The 16,214-nt window shown below is 41.9% G+C and overlaps 3 protein-coding genes across 20 annotated transcripts in view; all 3 read right to left on the bottom strand.

Annotated features, from left to right (window-relative positions):
* LOC121693910 (protocadherin alpha-C2-like) overlaps positions 1–16,214 on the bottom strand; it is a 171,552-nt gene that overhangs the window by 58,200 nt on the left and 97,138 nt on the right. Inside the window, exon 1 of one of the 18 annotated variants that reach the window (XM_042073723.1) lies at positions 7,129–9,728. The exons of 14 other annotated variants lie outside the window; for them this stretch is intronic. In XM_042073723.1, the coding sequence (XP_041929657.1) occupies positions 7,129–9,507 (2,379 nt within the window). In that variant the 5' untranslated portion in view covers positions 9,508–9,728. Of the gene's footprint in view, positions 1–191; positions 2,866–3,886; positions 7,098–7,128; positions 9,729–16,214 lie in introns of those variants that run through there. 3 more of the 18 variants (XM_042073726.1, XM_042073718.1, XM_042073728.1) reach the window with 3 other exon arrangements.
* LOC121693926 (protocadherin alpha-8-like) lies at positions 9,849–12,885 on the bottom strand. The gene is made up of 3 exons (XM_042073789.1): positions 12,432–12,885; positions 10,260–12,258; positions 9,849–10,046 (listed from the first exon to the last, which is right to left on the bottom strand). Exons 1-3 carry the CDS (start codon positions 12,494–12,496, stop codon positions 9,909–9,911), a joined length of 2,202 nt encoding a protein of 733 aa, XP_041929723.1. The 5' UTR covers positions 12,497–12,885; the 3' UTR covers positions 9,849–9,908.
* Positions 13,171–15,456, bottom strand: LOC121694863 (protocadherin alpha-3-like). The gene is made up of 2 exons (XM_042075238.1): positions 13,757–15,456; positions 13,171–13,197 (listed from the first exon to the last, which is right to left on the bottom strand). Exons 1-2 carry the CDS (start codon positions 15,260–15,262, stop codon positions 13,171–13,173), a joined length of 1,533 nt encoding a protein of 510 aa, XP_041931172.1. The 5' UTR covers positions 15,263–15,456.

Raw genomic sequence — 16,214 nt, 5'->3', positions numbered from 1 at the left:
GCATGACTAGGTGATGTTGAGATTCCAGCAGGAGTTATTTTCCAATAATCTGATTAATACCACTTTAAACTGATTGTTCAGAACACGTTGAAACACATTAATTAAACCATGAAAGACTACAGTACGTTGAACATCAGCCAGAAAAGACCAAACATAAGTTGACAAGTTCACTCCTTTAAGAATGATCTTACCTTTTCTCTGCTGGGGAGTGTGTGTGTTCGGTTTAAAGAGTCCCCTCCATTAATACTGATCAGTTCCGCATCAGCTGGTGGAAATGGTGTGGGGAAAACTACTACGTCACTCTTCAGTGTGTCTGAGCTAAAACACACGTCATACTGCTGTGTAGATTTGGAGTAAGACCAGGTTCCGTCAGGATGTGTGGTGATCATTGGCGGGTTGTAGCCACTGAAACTGCTGTCTGTTCTGTGGCATTTTACAGCTATCAAGCTGATGAGGCTCAGTAGAAAGATCACCGATACAGAGACAATAGCGATAAGCAAATACAAATTTAAATCCGAAAAGGTGTCATCCTTAACAGGACTATGCCTAAATGTAGTTTGAAGTTCACCAGTGCTTTCTCCAACAACAACGTCAATAGAAACAGTAGCTGACAAAGCAGACTCTCCGTTATCAGAAACCAAAATGACCAGCGGATGAGTTTTTAGATCATTATCACTCATTCGCCTCTTAGTCCTGATTTCTCCGTTGCTGGTTCCGATTCGGAAGAGGTTGTTTCCTTTGGGCTCAGATATGTGGTAAGAAAGCAGCGCATTATATCCAGAGTCTGCGTCTACGGCCCTGATCTTGGCCACAAAGTATCCAGCTTCGGCACTATAGGGAATGTTCTCACTGTTAACGGAGCTATGTTCTGAATATGGAGGAAGAATGGCTGGAGAGTTGTCGTTCTCATCTAAAATAAAAACATTAACAGTGGCGTTGCTCCTCTGAGGAGGCACACCAGAGTCAGTAGCCTGAACTTGAAACTGAAAACTCTTTATTTCCTCAAAGTTAAACGATTGGAGAGCATGTATGTCTCCAGTAACTGAATTAATATTAACTGCAGGGGCTGTGCTTTTGAATGAATTATCAACCAATGAATATACAATATTTGCATTATTTCCTACATCTGGATCAAAGGCTGATACGGTGTGAAGTACAGAGCCCACCGGACTGTTCTCTTTTACATAAACATTTATGATGGATTCAGGAAACTGAGGCGCGTTATCATTCACATCAGAAACACGAACAGTGATAACGCTGGTACTGGACAGAGGAGGGGTGCCCTCGTCTGTTGCTCTTATAGTAACATTATAATCAGGCGTATTTTCTCTGTCCAGTGGCCCATCAACCATTAAGGAGTACTTATTTTTGTATGTATTTTCAATTTTAAAAGGGACTGAGCCCATTACCTTTAAATTCACTGCACCGTTTTTTCCAGCATCGCCATCTTTTACGGTTATCAATCCAACCATTGTGCCCACAGGAGAATCCTCCTGAATAATATTTTCTAACGATGTCACAGATATTTCAGGGACATTGTCATTTACATCTAGGACTTCAACAAGTACTTTACAAAATGCAGCACGTGGATTCTGTCCTCTATCAGTTGCCTTCACGCGAATTTCTGTTGCAGCGCTGGCTTCATGATCCAACTCTCCGGTTACTGTGATTTCGCCCGTAACTGAGTTAATGGTGAAAGCATTTAGTTTATCCGAACTGTCTTGGTTTACAATTGAGTACACGATTTCACCATTAATGCCTTCGTCTAAGTCATTAGCCTGTACAGTTATGACTGCTGTACCGGGCAGAGCATTCTCGTGAATTTGTGCTTTGTATAGCTGTTTACTGAAAATGGGAATGTTGTCATTCACGTCTATAACGTTAACCACAATTTTTGTTGTTCCGGATCTTGGGGGCTTTCCTCCATCTAAAGCCGTGAGAATTAACTGAATCAAGGCGAGCTTCTCTCGATCTAATGGCTTTTGTAACACTAACTCAGCAGACACAGTATCACCTCCGCTATGCACATCGATGGAGAAATATTCATTTGGGCTCAGCTTGTAGCTTTTCACTGAGTTACTAGCCACATCCGCATCGTATGCTATTGGTAAGGAAAATCTCTCACCTGAAAAAGCCGATTCTGAAATGTTTACCTGACTCATAGATGAGCGAAATGAAGGTGAATTATCATTTATGTCTAAAACGTTTACTTCAAATCGATACATATTCAGTGGCGACTTAACTATGGCCTCCAATTCCAAAGAGCATTTCGAGTTCCGTCCGCATAGATCTTCTCTGTCTATTCTCTCCCGAACGTGGATATTTCCCGTTCTTCCGTTCAATTCGAAGTATCTCTTATTGGGTCCATCCACTATCTGAAATCCTCGACGCACAAGATCTTGTACATTTAGGTTCAAATCCTTTGCTAGGTTTCCAACGGTAATTCCAGGGCTTGTCTCCTCCGACACGGTGTACACTAATTGTCCTGACGCGATACTCCATAGACCGAAAATCAAAGAGAAACACGCAGAGTTGTAACCGTGTAGCAATATAGGCGCCATAATCCATCAGCAGTAAAATCCGTCACATAGAACTGTATTTAACTGCATCGCCATACAAAAGGTTTTTCAAGTACATTACGCTGCTACTCGAATCTCAGTTACACTGACCTCTGGAACAAAGACCTCAGACAGATTCAGAGTCCACCTCCCAAACAAGGCGGAGCCACGAAAAACAGACCAACGTTAAACCGTAGGTCGCCAGTGACACCGTGTGGAGAAACGCGAAAAGAAACTGCCAGTTACCAAATATGTAAAAATAAGAGACATATTTTGGCTAGAGAATGAAATAGGTTATTATCAGGAAACTAATCCAAATACAATTCTTCATGTCATTACAGTAGGCTACTCACTAATATGTGTGTGTGTGTATATATATATATATATATATATATATATATATATACACCTACAGTTATGTCAGTCATCAGCAGTACGGGGAGAATGGCAATGTGCACATATGGTCTTTATGAATTCAGTGTTCCAAATTAAATAGATAACCATAGTTCGCACAATTCGCAGTTTTATACACACATGTGTAAACATCCCGAGGCATTCTCACCAAATATATAGGGTACGGTCCAGTGAAGAATCTATCTACAATTCCAGCACCATGGACAGTTACCCAGCCACCCCAGCTGCGTTCTCTTAGACGCTTAACTGTGAATGACACTCTGATTCCTTCCCCTCACAAGTGACTCAAGCCCACATACACTACCACCCCCCCCCCCCCCCCCCCGCCCACACACACACACACACGCACGCACACACCACTTAACAGACAGAGAAATTACATTTTTACACAAGCATCTGATGTCTCATTGCGTCCGATGTTCTGGTCTTGTTTGCTCATGTTACCAAAAACATAAATTAAACCAAGCTCTGAGTGATGCTCTGGATGACTGAAGCTGAAAACTGAAAATGACTTGACATGAATCAAACTTCAGCTAAGCACCATTTTCAATTCATAAGTATTTATAAGAGTTAACTCTTTCTCCGTGTATGCTGTTAACAATGGTAGATGGTACTTCTCCCCTGGCCTGTCTTGAGAACACAGTCGAAACCCAAAGGTATACGAGTTAAAACTAAAGATGATTTTGAACATCAACCACGAAATAAATCACCAATTAATTCCTATGAAAAATGCAGTGCCTCCCTTTTCTCTGTTGGGTCTTATTCAACGTTAATCCGTTAATACTGATGAGCTCCGTGTCTAACACAAACACAAATTCTATATTTATATTAACTATATAAAAGCTACAAATGAAAGCAAGCCTAGATATGCATGTATTGGGAAAACACAAATTCTGCCCAAACTCTATTCTTACCTTGTCTGTATTTGGGAGGGTTTGTGTCCTCTGAAAAGTGTCTCCTCCATTGATACTAATCAGTTCTGCATCAGCAGGTGGAAACGGTGTTGGGAAAACTACTACGTCACTCTTCAACGTGTCTGAGCTAAAACACACGTCATACTGCTGTGTAGATTTGGAGTAAGACCAGCTCCCGTCAGGGTGTGTGGTGATAACTGGAGCGCTGTAGCCACTGAAATTGCTGTCTCTCCTATGACATTTCACAGCGATCAAACCAAAGAGACTCAGTAAAAAGACAATTGACACCGAGGCGATGGCGATCATCAAATACAGATTTAGATCCGTGAAAGCGTCGTCCTTTACTGTAACATGTCTGAATTTAGTTTGCAGTTCTCCTGCACTTTCAACAACCACCACCTCTATAGATACAGTCGCTGAGAGAGATGGTTCTCCATTATCAGAAATCAGAATGACAAGCGGGTGGGTTTTCAAGTCATTGTCACTCATTCGCCTCTTAGTCCTGATTTCTCCGTTGCTCGTTCCGATTCGGAAGAGGTTACTTCCTTTGGGCTCAGAGATGTGGTAAGAAAGCAGTGCGTTATATCCAGAGTCTGCGTCTACGGCCCTGATCTTAGCCACAAAGTATCCAGCTTCGGCAGTGTAGGGAACGTTCTCAGTGTTAACAGAGCCATGCTCCGAATAGGGAGGGAGGATCACGGGACTGTTGTCATTTTCATCAAGAACATAAACATTCACAGTCGTGTTGCTACTCAGTGGAGGAACACCATGGTCTGTGGCCTTAACTTTAAATTGAAACGTTTTCATTTCCTCATAATTAAAAGACTGCAACGTGTGAATATCTCCGCTCTCCTGATTTATATTTACCCGTGATGTCACCAGGGCACTATTGTCTAAAATGGAATATGACACTTTCGCATTATTTTCAATATCTAAATCAAAGGCAGAGACTGTGTAAATAACGTTACCAATCTGACCATTTTCCTTTACAAAAATATTAATGACTGGCTCAGGAAAGCGTGGTGCATTGTCATTTACGTCAGAGACATGCACAATTATAACACTTGTACTGGAGAGACTCGGGGTCCCGTCATCTCTGGCTACGATGGTGATGTTGTACTGAGATACATTTTCTCTATCCAATACATCATTTACCAGCAACGAATATTTATTCTTATAAGTGTTTTGCACTTTAAATGGCACTGGGCCTCTTATGTTTAAATGCACGAGTCCATTCGACCCAGCATCACCATCTTTAACTGTTATTAAACCCACCATAGTACCCACCTTTGCATCTTCTTTTATTGTGTCGACTAAAGAGGTCACAGATATTTCAGGTATGTTGTCATTAACGTCGACTATTTCTATCAGCACTTTGCCGTATGCAGCTCTTGGCCTTTGTCCTTTATCTTTTGCCTGTACCCGAATCTCAACTGCATTGCCTGCTTCGTAATCCACGTCACCATTTACGGATATTAAACCAGTATCAGCGTCAATTGCAAAGGCGTTTATAAGGTTGTCATTGTCATGATTTATTAAGGAGTAAGTTATCGCGCCGTTTAATCCCTCATCTGAATCAGTGGCGTGGACCGTTATCACACCTGTGCCAAGAGGGGCATTCTCTGCGATGCGACCTTTATACAGAGTCTTACTAAACACTGGCACATTATCATTAACATCCTCGATGTTTACCATTATATCTAAAGTCCCCGATCTCGGAGGTTTTCCTCCGTCTACAGCTGTGAGCACGAGCTTTATCATGCTTTGTTTCTCGCGGTCTAAAGCATTTTGCAGAACAAGCTCCGGCGACACACTCTTTTCTCCTCGACTTTGTACATCGAGTGAGAAATATTCATTTGCGCTTATCTTGTAGCTCTTCACTGAGTTACTGCCTACATCCGCGTCAAACGCATTCGGTAAAGAAAATCTCTCGCCTGGAATAGCAAGTTCCGACACATTAAATTCACTCAAAGTAGACCGAAATGTAGGTGCATTATCATTGATATCTAATATGTTTACCTCGAAGCGGTACATATTCAGAGGAGAGTTAACAATGGCCTCCAATTCCAAAGAGCACTTAACATTTTGCCCACATAAGGCGTCTCTGTCTATCCTCTCTGAGACAAATATATGTCCTGTTTTTACATTTAATTCAAAATACCTTTTACTGGGTCCAGAAACTATCTGAAATCCTCGAGGAACAAGCTCCTGTACGTTTAAATTAAAATCCTTTGCTAAATTCCCAACGTTAGTTCCCGTACTGGTCTCCTCCGTGACTGAATATACAATTTGTCCACTGGCCAAATCCCATCTCCCAAAAACGACGAAGATACAGATCCAAACTCTATATCCATTATCCGGCATCTTGTCCATCTTCCGTAATCACAATTTTTACTTTTATGTAAAACAAACGTCTCATATTTTAGTAGAAAACGCCCCGATAGTCACCGCGAGAACATAATGTAGCATACTGCGAGATCGAACAAAGCCCTTTGCTGGGTTCGACCCCTCTGTACGAAGAGGGAGGAGTCCAGCCAGTCATTCCAGAGTGTAGGTCACTACTGACACCGTGTGGATGAATGGCAGAGAAGAAAGAAACAGAAAATATGATAACAACTAGAATCTTAGGGTTAGGAGTGTTTTAATCCCTTCAGGTAAGACTCTGTATTATTAAACTTTTGAGAGGTCATCATTCAATTAATTTTCTTTTCACTGACTAAAATGTCTTACTGAAGCAGTATTTCAGCACCACAACAGTCAGGGGAAATCATTTTTAAAAAAATGGTGTAACCAAGTGACCCTGAATACTTGAAGTTCACTTTGTAAAACTGAAGTTTACATTTTCTCCTACAGATTATAACAATATGCACGTGCAACTTAGAATAGTCAGTGCCGTCCGATGTGCCCGCGATTTCATTTCGCCCTGGTCTGGTGATAGCCAGGCTATGCCGTCCACAAAACACTGAGTCAATTCACTAGTCACCTTTTTCAGGACCATGGACAGATTCACTTCAAATAATCAATTTGCGCAAGAGGGTAGTAGCATCAAAGAACACCACATGTGTGTGAACGAGTGTGCACGACACCCAATTCACACATAAAAGCGCACACATACGCACATCATATTATGAAGAAGATTAACTGATTTCCATAATTTCATTCTATTTCAAACTGGTTACATGGTTATTTTGCCAGCTGTTGCCAATTCTCCCCACACCCTTTAAATTAAAGGGAATTCTTACCTTGTCTTTATTTGGAAGTGTCTGTGTCCGCTGAAAGGTGTCTCCACTATTAATACTGATCAGTTCAGCATCAGCTGGTGGAAATGGTGTGGGGAAAACTACTACGTCACTCTTCAGTGTGTCTGAGCTAAAGCACACGTCATACTGCTGTGTAGATTTGGAGTAAGACCAGGTTCCGTCAGGATGTGTGGTGATCATTGGCGGGTTGTATCCACTGAAACTGCTGTCTGTTCTGTGGCATTTCACAGCTATCAAGCTGATGAGGCTCAGCAAAAAGATGACTGACACTGAAGCAATGGCTATCAGTAAATAAAGATTTAAGTCTGAAAACGTATCATCCTTGACTGGGACATTCCTGAATTGAGTCTTTATGTCTCCAATGGCTTCAGCCACTACCACATCAATAGAAACAGTCGCTGACAGAGAAGGCTCTCCATTATCAGAGACCAAAATGAGCAAAGGGTGAGTTTTCAGGTCATTGTCGCTCATTCGCCTTTTAGTCCTGATTTCCCCGCTGCTGGTTCCGATTCGGAAGAGATTATTTCCTTTGGGTTCTGATATATGATAGGAAAGCAGCGCATTATATCCAGAATCTGCGTCTACAGCCCTGATCTTGGCCACAAAATATCCCGCTTCAGCAGAATAAGGGACATTTTCGGTGTTGACAGAGCCATGCTCTGAATAGGGAGGGAGAATTACAGGGCTGTTGTCATTCTCATCAAGAATGAAAATATTCAGGGTCGCGTTAGAACTTAGGGGCGGGACACCAGAATCTGTGGCTTGAACTCTTAACTGCAGTGTTTTCAATTCCTCATAATTGAATGACTGCAATGCATATATATCTCCAGTGTCTTGATTTATGTTAACGGCCGAATTAGCTGAAAATGATTTTGTCGATCCCTCTAATATTGAATACGATATCTTTGCATTGTCATCCACATCCGAATCGAAAGCGGAGACGGTGTAAATTACGGCACCAACTTCACTGTTCTCTTTAACATACACATTAATGACGGGATTTGGAAAAAGGGGCGCGTTGTCATTCACATCTGAGACATGCACAGTGATTACACTGGTGCTGGAGAGAGGTGGGGTTCCTTCATCCGCAGCTACGAGGGTGACGTTATATTGAGAAGTGCTCTCTCTGTCTAAAGGGCCGTCCACAACCAAGGAATAATAATTTTTGTAAGATGACTTTAACTTAAACGGAACAGCACCTGAGGTCTCTATCTTCGTCTGACCATTCTTTCCACTATCTTTATCAGTAACAGTCACCAGAGCAACCACTGTTCCCATTTCTGCATTTTCTTTCACTGGACTCATAAGCGATGTCACTACTATTTCAGGAGAATTATCATTGAGATCGACCACCTCAATCAAGACTTTACAGTGTGTGCTACGAGGAGAATGGCCACGATCCATTGCCTGAGCTCGGATTTCATATGCAGCAGTTTCTTCGTAGTCTAAACTTCCCTTAACAGTAATCTCTCCAGTTGCCGAATTTATGGCAAACATGTCAGATGCGCTCGTACTCCCCCTCCCGATTAATGAATAAACAAGCTCAGAATTAACTCCCTCATCCAAATCTGTAGCATTCAATGTGATGATGGTAGTACCGAAAGGAACATTTTCATTGACACGGACTTTATACAGAGGTTTGCTGAATACTGGAGTATTGTCGTTTACATCTACAATGTTAATGATTATTTGTAAAGTACCCGTTTTTGGAGGTTTACCTCCATCAATAGCGGTCAGCATAAGGTGCACTTTAGGTTGTTTTTCCCGGTCTAAAGGTTTTTGAAGCACTAATTCGGCTGATACACTTTGCTCACCACCGCTCTGAACATCAATAGAGAAAAATTCATTAGGAGCAAGCTTGTAGTTCTTAACCGAGTTGGATCCTACATCCGCGTCATTTGCTATGGGTAAAGGAAATCTTTCACCGGAATAGGCCGCCTCAGTGATATTTAATCGATGGGCTTTTTCTACAAAAACTGGCGCATGATCGTTTATGTCAAGAATATTTATTTCGATTCGGTGAAGATGCATAGGATTGCTCAGTACTGCCTCGATATTTACAGAGCACTTAACTGCATTAGGACAGAATTCCTCTCTGTCTATCCTATCGCTGACGTAAAGAACACCCGTTTGTAAATTCACTTCAAAATACCTCTTAGAGTGTCCTGATACAATCCGAAGTCCTCTCGATTGCAAGTCTTGTACGTTAATGTTAAGATCCTTTGCAATATTTCCTACAAAGGCACCCTTATCAACCTCCTCCGAGACAGAGTATGAAATCTGCGCCGTAGACAACCCACAAACACAAAGCAGGACGAAGCCACGAATCCAAAAGCTTTGTCTTTGTATCCGTACACCCATTACGGCGCTGATCAAATGGAACAAGTATAAATATTTCCAAAAGGCATCGGTTTGCCATCCATTAAAGTCCAGAAATCAAGAGATATATCCACGGTTGGAACCACCGACAATCCCCTGTTCCTCATACCATCCACGAGTTTTGTAACAAAGCACAGCGAGACTCTTACATTTTAATATTCCTCCCATAAGGAGGAGCTTGACGAACTCACATTACCACGGTCTACAGCGCCACCTTGTGCTAGGATTTTATTAATGCATTTCTGTAATGGACTTGTCTATAATAAAACCTTTCTGTACTGATATTGTTATTATATCAAGATAATACGATATGAATAAAGGAGTAAACTAGAGTAAAATGCATTTACTTCTGTTCTGCACACACACAGACACACACACAAATGTTATGGCATGAGGGGCCAATGAAATGCAATAAAGGGTATTGTTAAACTCCAGTCCTGGTTTGCATTTATATTGAAAGCTGGTGTATCACAATCACTCTGGAATGATGGAATACCACACCAATTGACAAGATAACACCTCTGCATACCAAAGAACACAACAATTCTTAGCTTTACTTTAAGAAGTGTTTACAAATTGAAAGCAAGCATGGTCGTGCATGTAACACGAACACAAATTCTCCCCAAACTATATAAAAGCTACAAATGAAAGCAAGCCTGGACATTATATATTATTATATTGAGAAAACACAAATTCTGCCCAAACTGTTTGCCTAAGCAGAATGTTATTCTTACCTTGTCTGTATTTGGGAGGGTTTGTGTCCTCTGAAAAGTGTCTCCTCCATTGATACTAATCAGCTCTGCATCAGCAGGTGGAAACGGTGTTGGGAAAACTACTACGTCACTCTTCAGTGTGTCAGAGCTAAAACACACGTCATACTGCTGTGTAGATTTCGAGTAAGACCAGCTCCCATCAGGGTGTGTGGTGATAACCGGGGCGCTGTAGCCACTAAAATTGCCATCTGTCCTGTGGCATTTCACTGCTACTAGGCTAATGAGGCTCAGCAAGAAAATAACCGACACCGAGACGATGGCAATCAGCAGATATAAATTTAAGTCGGTAAAAGTGTCATTATTTACCGAAACAGTTTTAAATGGTCTCTGCACGTCCCCCATATTCTCAACAACACCAATGTCAATAGACACTGTAGCTGACAGAGAAGGCTCGCCATTATCAGAGACCAAAATAACCAAAGGGTGAGTTTTAAGGTCATTGTCGCTCATTCTCCTTTTAGTCCTGATTTCCCCGCTGCTGGTTCCGATTCGGAAGAGATTATTTCCTTTGGGCTCAGAGATGTGATACGAAAGCAGTGCGTTATATCCAGAGTCTGCATCCACAGCTCTGATCTTGGCCACAAAGTATCCAGCTTCGGCCGTATAGGGAATGTTCTCACTGTTAACTGAGCCGTGCTCTGAGTAAGGAGGGAGAATGACCGGACTGTTGTCATTCTCATCCAGAAGAAATACATTTACAGTGGCGTTGCCACTTAGAGGAGGCGCACCCGAGTCAGTAGCCTGAACCTTAAATTGAAATGTTTTCATTTCTTCATAGTTGAATGACTTTATACTATGTATATCTCCCGTGGCGGAGTTTACATTTATCATTGAGGAAACTGGTATTGCATTGTTGCCATTATTTTCCATAACCGTATAAGTAATCTGCCCATTTTCATTTATGTCTAAGTCAGATGCAGTTACAGAACTAATCAGAGCGCCGACTGGACTGTTTTCTTTCAGATAAATGTTTATAATTGGCTCTGAAAAGCGTGGCGCGTTGTCATTCACGTCAGACACATGTACATTAATAACTTTGCTGCTATAGAGAGATGGAGTCCCCTCATCTGTAGCGGTGATGGTGATATTGTACTGAGATGTTTTTTCTCTGTCTAGAGCCCCGTTTACAACTAGTGAGTAGTAGTTTTTATAGTTTGCATCTAATTTAAACGGGACATCATCCGATATAGCAACGTTGACTTGACCGTTTTTACCTCCATCTCTATCAAGCACGGACACAAGAGCAATAGCAGTGCCCCTTTGTGCGTCTTCCCTAACCGTATTAAGAAGTGACGTCACGGTGATCTCAGGGGCATTGTCGTTGAGATCCATTATTTCAACAAGCACTTTACAATGTGCAAGTACTGGAGGCTGCCCTTTATCGCTCGCCTCGACCCGAATCTCAAACGCACTGTGCTCTTCATAGTCTATGATACCCTGTACCGTAATGGCGCCTGTGTTTGGATCTATTTCAAAAGCATCTAAAATGTGGTCTTGATCAGTCTTCCTTAAGGAGTAGACAATCTCGCCATTTGTCCCATCGTCTGCGTCGGTTGCATTGAGAGTGATTACTTTGGTCCCCGGAGGAACATTTTCAAATAGGGCAGTTTTATACAAGGGAGCACTAAATACTGGAGCATTGTCGTTAGTGTCTAAAACATGTATAATTATTTGAGACGTGCCTGATTTCAGAGGATTTCCTCCATCTACTGCGGTCAGAACAAGTCTAATCTCCGGCTGCTTCTCTCTGTCTAATGCTTTCTGTAACACTAACTCTGCAGACACACGTTGATCTCCTTTCTCCTCTCCTTTATGCACCGTAAGGGAAAAATGGTCATTTTGACTTAACTTGTATGTATTTACAGTATTTTTACCAACGTCAGGATCAGAAGCATAGGACAAAGGGAATTTAACGCCAGGTATAATGTTCTCTGCGATGTTCAAATGCTGTGATTTCGCACTGAAAGAAGGGGAATTATCATTTACATCAAGAATACTTACTTCAATGCGATACAGCTTTAAAGGATTGTTGATCACCGCCTCTAAACTGAGAGTACATTTTGTGGCTTTAGCGCAAAGCTCCTCTCTGTCTATCCTTTCGTTCACATACAAAACGCCCGTTTTGAGATTTACCTCAAAATATTTCTTCTTTGATCCAGTGACGAGTTGAAACATACGCGACTCCAAATCCTGGACATTCAGATTTAAATCCTTGGCGATATTTCCCACTGTTGTTCCTACGCTCGACTCCTCGGACACAGAGTAGGACAGTTGTCCATGCACCGAGACGACAGAGAATTCTATAAGAGCCGTCATTAAATACGCAACAATACATTCCCGTCTCCTTGGTAAAAACATTGTTCCGAAGAGATGGACCAGTCATAGATCCAAACAAACGTGTCGTCGAATTCAACAACCCCTTAATAGTCAAAGACAGAATAAATCCATGGTGTGTAAAAACTATATGAGGCGATGAAGAGCACTCCAATCTGCGTACACATATCCTCGCCCCTGAGCTTTCCTACAACAAAGCCCAGAAACGTCTCCCCACCCACTACAAATCGGGTGGAGCTTCGAAATCTGGTCCGGAATCTGTCAACCCATCGGTCTACAGCGACACCGCGTGGACAAGGCCAACGTCAGCGGCTCTTAAAACACGCAGACTTTACTATGCCATGTCGATATGAGTTGCAATTATTACTATAGATACACATTCATGGGTAGCGCTGAAAAACAAGCAAGAAAGAAACTAGAACTCCACTTGGAAATATACACCTGGACATTGTCATCAAATAAAAAAAAAATCTACCCAATCATAATAATGAGGGACATGAATGAAGGTTTAAATTACTGTAAGCGTTAAACTGCCCTATTAGGCTGCTGTAAGGTTATGTGAGGCCTACACAAACCACACCAACATTTCAGAACCACGGAGAGCTCCTACGTGTACACTGAAAACAGACAGACACAGACACCTCGCAGTAAATGTCTTCCATCCCCATTCACGCATAAGTGCGCACACGTACGCATGCCATATAATAGTGTTTTGCCATATAATAGAGTTTTAAAACCATCAACTGATTTTTAAAGCAATTACCTACACCATTCTTGCCACTATCTTTGTCTTCTATTATGCTGTTGTAACGTTATGTGAGGCCTACACCAACCACAGCTCCATTTCAGAACCACGGAGAGCCCCAACATCACGTGTGTACACTGACAGCATACAAACAGAGACCCCTTCACAATAAATGTCTTCCATCCTTTCATTATGCACACAAGTGCACACACACGTAAGCACTCCATATTATAAAGGAGATCAACGGATTTTCATAATTTCATCCGATTTCAAAATGATTACATGGTTCTTTTGCCAGCTCCAAGTAAACCTGGATGTGTATGTAGTGGGAATACACCAATTCTCCCCACACTCTTCATAGACTAAAAGGAATTCTTACCTTTTCTTTATTTGGAAGTGTCTGTGTCCGCTGAAAGGTGTCTCCACTATTAATACTGATCAGATCAGCATCAGCTGGTGGAAACGGTGTGGGGAACACTACCACGTCACTCTTCAGCGTGTCTGAGCTAAAGCACACGTCATACTGCTGTGTAGATTTGGAGTAAGACCAGGTTCCATCAGGATGTGTGGTGATCATTGGCGGGTTGTATCCACTGAAACTGTTGTCTGTCCTGTGGCATTTTACAGCTATCAAGCTGATGAGGCTCAGTAGAAAAATCACCGATACAGAGAAAATGGCGATCAGCAAATACAGGTTTAAATCCGAAAAAGTTCCATCCTTAACTGGGACGTGTCTAAATTGCGTCTGAATGTCACCCGTCCTCTCAATTACGACAACATCGATAGACACAGTCGCTGAGAGTGAAGGCTCTCCATGATCAGAGACTGAAATAATTAATGGATGAGTTTTCAGGTCATTGTCACTCATTCGCCTCTTAGTCCTGATTTCCCCGCTACTGGTTCCAATACGAAAGAGATTATTTCCTTTGGGCTCAGAGATGTGGTAAGAAAGCAGTGCGTTATATCCAGAGTCTGCGTCTACGGCCCTGATCTTGGCTACAAAGTATCCAGCTTCCGCCGTATAGGGGACATTCTCAGTGTTAACAGAGCCATGCTCTGAATATGGAGGAAGAACTACTGGACTATTATCATTCTCGTCCAGTACAATCACGTTTACAGTAGTATTGCTGCTGAGAGGAGGAACACCAGAGTCTGTGGCCTGAACTCTAAACTGAAAAGTTTTCATTTCCTCATAATTTAAAGACTGTAAGCAGGTCAAATCCCCTGTCATTGAATTTATATTCACCAGTGTAGATATAGGTGCACCACTATCTAAAACTGAATAAGTAACTAGACCATTCTCATTGGTATCAGCATCAGAAGCAGACACTGTGGTCATTACTACGTCAACTGGACTGTTCTCCTTGATGTATACATTAAAGACAGGCTCTGTGAAACGAGGAGCGTTGTCATTCACATCAGCAACGTCTACAGTTATAATACTAGAACTGGAGAGAGGTGGTGTGCCCTCATCGGTTGCTGTGATAGTGACATTGTACACGGAAATGTTTTCCCTGTCCAATGGACCATCCACCACTAACGAATAATAGTTTTTATAGTTCAGCTCGAGTTTAAATGGAACTTTGTTTTTAACTGCGGAAGTCACAATGCCATTTTTTCCACCATCTGTATCCGACACGGAGACGAGAGCGATTGCGGTGCCGATTTTGACGTCCTCTTTAACCGTTTTCAATAATGACGTTACTGTGATTTCAGGAGCGTTATCGTTTAGATCTAAGACCTCCACCAGTACTTTACAGTGCGCCGCCATGGGAGGCTGGCCTTTGTCATTCGCTTGTGCTCGAATCTCAAAAGCACTCCGCTGCTCAAAATCTATGTTGCTCTTTACAGTGATAGCGCCTGTAGATGGGTCGATATGAAACATCTCTAGAATATTATCTTGGTCTTTCCTACTTAAAGAATAAACAATTTCGCTATTTGTCCCTTCATCGAGATCAGTAGCGTTAATTGCGACAACCGTGGTCCCAACCGGCACATTTTCAAACACGCTTGCTTTGTATAAGGGTCTGCTAAATACAGGTAAGTTATCATTAATATCCAAAACGTTAATTTTAATTTGAGATGTACCTGATTTTGGTGGATTTCCTCCATCGATGGCAGTAAGCGTTAACTGCATATATGGCTGCTTTTCTCGATCTAATGCTTTTTGCAGAATTAACTCAGCAGACGCACTGTGCTCTCCTTTGTGTGTAGAGAGTGAGAAGTGGTCATTGGGGCTGAGCTTATATGTACTGACCGCATTCTTACCTACATCCGAGTCTGATGCTGACAACAACGGGAATCTAACTCCTGGTAATGTGTTCTCAGCAATATCTATTGTTTGTGAGTTTGCACTGAAAGTAGGGTAATTATCATTCGCGTCTAAAATGTTTATTTCTATGCGATATAGTTTCAAAGGGTTGTTAATGACTGCTTCGACAATTAAAGTGCATTTCAACGATTCTGCGCACAGCTCCTCCCTGTCTATTCTGTCAGTCACATAAAGAACACCAGTCTTTAGGTTTACCTCGAAATATGACTTCTTGGATCCGGTAACGATTTGAAACATCCGTGATTCCAAATCCTGAACATTGAGATTCAAATCTTTCGCTATATTCCCGACTGTAGTCCCTGGTTTTGACTCCTCTGGTACGGAGTAAGACAGCTGCCCCGCCACGGCTTCTATACAAAGCACTATGATCGCAAACAGTACATCCGTGAATAACACGTTCCTTGCTCTTGCGAAATGCATTTTCTAACCAATATTAGCGAAACATAGATCCAGGAATGTGTGCTTAATGCAGCCGAAGAAAAGAGAAAAAGCGATATCAAGCCAT

This window comes from Alosa sapidissima, chromosome 20, assembly GCF_018492685.1.
Source record: "Alosa sapidissima isolate fAloSap1 chromosome 20, fAloSap1.pri, whole genome shotgun sequence".
In the NCBI taxonomy this organism is placed as follows: domain Eukaryota; kingdom Metazoa; phylum Chordata; class Actinopteri; order Clupeiformes; family Clupeidae; genus Alosa; species Alosa sapidissima.
This window is presented reverse-complemented; position numbering and strand designations above follow the sequence as displayed.